The sequence below is a fragment of the Lipophrys pholis genome (assembly GCF_963383615.2).
Source record: "Lipophrys pholis genome assembly, chromosome: 9".
Lineage (NCBI taxonomy): Eukaryota > Metazoa > Chordata > Actinopteri > Blenniiformes > Blenniidae > Lipophrys > Lipophrys pholis.
The window spans coordinates 27,171,988-27,176,541 of record NC_137639.1 but is presented as its reverse complement, the minus strand read 5'-3'; the positions used below and the strand labels follow the sequence as shown (position 1 = coordinate 27,176,541).

The 4,554-nt window shown below is 43.5% G+C and overlaps 1 protein-coding gene across 4 annotated transcripts; it reads left to right on the top strand.

Moving 5' to 3' along the window:
- arl4aa (ADP-ribosylation factor-like 4aa) lies at positions 1 to 4,027 on the top strand. 4 transcript variants are annotated; one of them, XM_080470975.1, is made up of 3 exons: positions 1 to 212; positions 940 to 1,036; positions 2,352 to 4,027. In XM_080470975.1, exon 3 carries the CDS (start codon positions 2,454 to 2,456, stop codon positions 3,054 to 3,056), a length of 603 nt encoding a protein of 200 aa, XP_080327101.1. In that variant the 5' UTR covers positions 1 to 212; positions 940 to 1,036; positions 2,352 to 2,453; the 3' UTR covers positions 3,057 to 4,027. The 4 variants fall into 4 exon arrangements, with proteins under 4 accessions (XP_080327101.1, XP_080327098.1, XP_080327100.1 ...); XM_080470972.1 differs by lacking the exon at positions 940 to 1,036; XM_080470974.1 differs by lacking the exon at positions 940 to 1,036 and having other exon boundaries at positions 140 to 212; positions 2,019 to 4,027.
- Positions 4,028 to 4,554: the final 527 nt, after the last annotated feature.

Sequence of the window (4,554 nt, the reverse complement as noted above, 5' to 3'; positions counted from 1 at the left end):
ATGCAACGATGGGCTGCAGTGCAGAGAGACACACACACACACACACACACACACACACACACCCGTCCCCCCCTCCGGGTCTTTGACCAATCATTTTGAACAAAAACAGGAGGGATGAATGGGGCGGCGCTGTTTCTACACACACACATTATGAACACGACACACACACACGGCCATAAAGAGGAAAAACACACACTCGAGCCGAATCGACGGTACGTAAAGTTCAGCTTTAAACGTCATTAACCTGTGTGGTTCGGCGAGCTTAACGGTGTTACTGTTTGTGACTGTTTCGTGTTTATAACGCCACGAAATGACGATTAACTGCAAACCGCGGCCTTGAACGGAGCACATAATGAAATGTGTGCTTTTAATTCACCCGTTTATTTGTTTTTAATGCCCTTAACTGTCGACTATAATGTTACAAAAAAAATTTTTTTTGACGGTTTTTAAAGTGAAGTGCTGTTTAAAAAAAACCCCAAAACGTACCACCGTCCTTGTGAAGATTTAAGTGTTAGACGCCCTGAGGTATTTGTGATTTTGATAAAAACTCATATATGTGCATAAAACGGGACTGCAGCTTTAAAAAATAAAACCTACCAAAGATACTGACGCCCAAAAGTGAAATAGTGTGACAGACAGTCGGAGCAACAGGTGATCTGGGTTCCCGGGCAGACTAGTGACTGACAGCTGTGTCAGCCAATCAGATCGCGGGGAATCGGTCGCACTGGCCAATCAGGAGGCTCCCGCAGTGTCCGTATGGGCGTTGTTCCAGCGCCGGGCGCACTCTCACACACACACACAGGCAGCAGCAGCAGTAGCGGTGTCATCAGCCGTAGATCCACACGGGACACCGGGGACAACCAGCCAGGGTGTCTCCGTCTCTTGATCCTGATCGGGATAGATATATATCTATATTGTTTAACCGTGTATCGCCTCTAGAATAAGAGGAGGAGATCGGCTGTGTGTAGAGACCCCGCAGAGGAGCTGCTTTCTATTCAGAGGGAAAGGTTGTTTTCTGCTCACACACCTCAGACTGGTAGGTAACCCATTTATGACTGGGAATCAAAATGCCTATCTGTCATCCAAATCCATTTCCAGTACTCTTTATATATATATAAATACTAAGGTATTATATATATTTTTTTTAAAAAGGGGGCCTAACTGTTTGACTCCAAATGCAGTCATTTAAACTTGTTCCATAAATCTACTTAATTATGTTTCTACAGCTTGACAGTCATGATTATTGAGTGAAATTAACTGAACAGAGGTGGTTTTCCACCTTGAATCACGCCTTGGCCGAGATACGGCAGGGCTGTGTTTCAACATAATGGCACTACTGTGGCATCAGACAAGATACAGTTCAGATCAAATGTCTTTTCCTGTTCCTGAAGCCTGCTGTGTCATTCAACGGAGTGACACGTTTGTGTAACTTATCTGGGCCAGTCGAACAAAAAGTCTTTTGTTAAGGGGGGGGAAAAAAAAAAACAAGACGCCAATACTGCAAATCAAAAAATACAATAAGTCATTGCTGGCTTGATAATGCCATTTAACCATGTATCCGTAATTTCTGTTTGCATCTAGATGGCAGCTAAGCAGGATGTAAACCTCATTTATGGCATATTTTGCATATTTTAGCACCTTTTGGTAGCCATGGAGGAACTCTAACGCTGAGTGACAGCTGTAATAGTGACGTTGCTTTGGGCTCTGTTTTGGCCTGTAATTACTCCTGAGGCGTTATGGCTGTCTCTGTTGCTACCTCCCTTTTACGAATGCCACAAAATGTGATTTATTTTTTTGTTGTTGCTTATTTTAACTGCCTTTTAGGTACAAACTAAGTATATTTCCCGAAAACTAAATATAGCTTTTTGGGGGAACTGTGAACCTTCGTTCCTAGGAGGGAGTGTAACCTCTCACATTACAGTGACGCCATGTACTCTAAATTTTACATTAGGACTGCGTTAAATGAAGTTAAGTGCAATCGGGGTCGGTGTAACCCGAGCTTCTCCTGTGGATTACAGGACGTGCGTTCAGAAACGACAAAAATGAGCCCTTGCCCAGCCGCTGCACCCATGGTCTGCTTTGCCACATCATAGGATCCGTCTCAGATGAGTAGTAGCTGGTGGCGCTGGTTAAACATTGGTTAGATGTTGTTGCGCAACCTGCACTGCCCTGTAGTTTGAACTCATGACTAACTTCTGTTACTGTTTCACTCAGAGGAGATAATCTTTGGAGATTTAGAGAAACTTAATGTGGGATTGCCGTTTGTGGCCACAGTGGTCGCTTTTAAGTCGAGAGTTGGTCTGATTTGATGCCCTTCGTGTGTCTCACCAACATGTGCAATGTGTTTTCAGGTCGTTGTTGCAGTCGTTCAGGAATATAAATCCACTCTAAAGGACTATTCCTGGAAAGTTGGCTCGAAGTTTTGAAATCACCATCCTTCCCCATGAGAAAAGATGGGGAATGGATTATCGGAACAACCCGGCTTCATCTCGAACATCCCGTTCTTCCAGTCCTTTCACATCGCCATTCTGGGACTCGACTCCGCCGGGAAGACCACCGTCTTGTACCGGCTGCAGTTCAATGAGTTCGTCAACACCGTACCCACCAAAGGTTTCAACTCGGAGAAGGTCAAAGTGTCACTGGGTGGCCACAGGACCGTGACCTTCCACTTCTGGGACGTAGGCGGTCAGGAGAAGCTCCGCCCCCTGTGGAAGTCCTACACGCGATGCACGGATGGCATCATATTCGTGGTGGACTCTGTGGACGCGGAGCGCATGGAGGAGGCCAAGACGGAGCTCCACAAAATCGCCAAGACCTACGAGAACCAGGGAGTGCCCCTGCTGGTGGTGGCCAACAAACAGGACTTGAGGCACTCGCTGGGGCTGGATGAAATCGAGAAACTGTTGGCCCTGAAAGAGCTGGGTCCTGGAACGCCCTGGCACCTTCAGCCAGCCTGCGCCATCATAGGAGACGGACTCAGGGACGGCTTGGATAAGCTCCACGACATGATCCTGAAGAGGAGAAAGGTGATCCGGCAGCAAAGGAAAAAGAGATAAGCTCGCCACGAGACTTGACTTTTCCGCCGTGACATGTGAAGGAAACATTGAAAAAAAAAAAAAAAAAAGGACCCTGAGTGAAATTTGAGGTTCCACTGCAGGCTTTCCATTTCAGTACGCTGAGTTTTATCAGTCAAAGAAAGTGAGGTTTAGGATTCCCGGTCTCGTGTTTTAAGCTGTTGGTCAGGAAGTGACGCATAAAAGGAATACAGAACGAAGAAGAGAAAGTTTCAGACATGTGTGGAGACGTTATGAAGAGTTTCTATGGATTAAAAAGCACTGAGGGTTTTGGGGTCTGGAAGGGTGATAGAAGTTTAAGGATAACGTATGATTTTTTTTTTTTTTTTTTAAAGGACTGTTCCAAAACATTTTACCAAAAATGATTAAAGAAAAGACAAGTTGAAGGTTTGAATGATTGAACCGTGTTGTATCAAACGAGACAACTTCACTGTTTTATATGTTGTAACTCGATTTTCTTTCTCTCTTTTTTTTTTTTTACACTGGACTTTTTCTTTGAAAGAAAAGTATTATCATGCATTATCGCATTACTATTAATTTGCTTGCTGTCCTATATTGCTCCTTTTTCGAAAGCACTTTAGAATACCACTTCTTATGGAGTTTACAGTTTTTAAATAGATCATATTGTGTTTTTTGAGGGGTTTGTTCCCTAACAAAAGAAAAAAAAAATTGGACAAAATACAACAAATGCTACTGTACAAGTAGTTCGTCCACATGGTCATTATACAGGTTATATATGTTTTGCTAAATAAAATGTTTTGAGCAATACTCATGGTGGTTTTGACGGTATTTGTATTTTCACAGATTTATTTCATAATGTAGTTGTGGCGTGTTTGGGTGAAGCCTTGATGTCGAGTGTTCGGTCCCTGGTTCGAATCCCGATTGTGGCTGACCGACCATCCTACAGAGGACCTCCGAGGAAAAGTTAGCAGCCAAATAAACATTTAAGATTTAGTTGCCTTAGTGGATCCTAATCTTACTTTCAACTTCTGCAATATACATATTGCCAAAACTGACCGAGTGCTTTTTTTGCTCTTGTCATTCGAGTACCTGTCAGGCGTTTACCTCAAGCACGTTGATCACGTTTTGAGCAACCGGTTTTAAGACAAAACTCATTCTTCAGATTACACACTGTTGACACCTGCACACTTATTTACAAATATGTTCTCCCCAGCATGGTGGCGGCTTGCGACGCGATGATGCTGGTGTCAAATTACAAGTCATTGTTGCGTTTTTCTTTTCTGGCAGCCTCTCTCAGGTGACAACTCGTTTAACATTGAACTGTAGTGTAGGAGAGAGACGTGTCATTTATATTTCCATTTTTAAATATAAAGGTTAATCCAGAGTTAAATCATTTCAACTGTGACGTTTTGAATAAAATCTGAAGCTTCAAATTGAAGCGAAGTCAGTTTGGCCAAGGTTTGCTGCCAAGCTGCCATCACCTCGATGGAGAAGTATGGATATGGATTTTATGCACAGG

Excerpts from the sequence above, each read along its gene's own strand:
- arl4aa (XM_080470972.1), top strand. The coding sequence starts at position 2,454 with ATGGGGAATGGATTATCGGAACAACCCGGCTTCATCTCGAACATCCCG.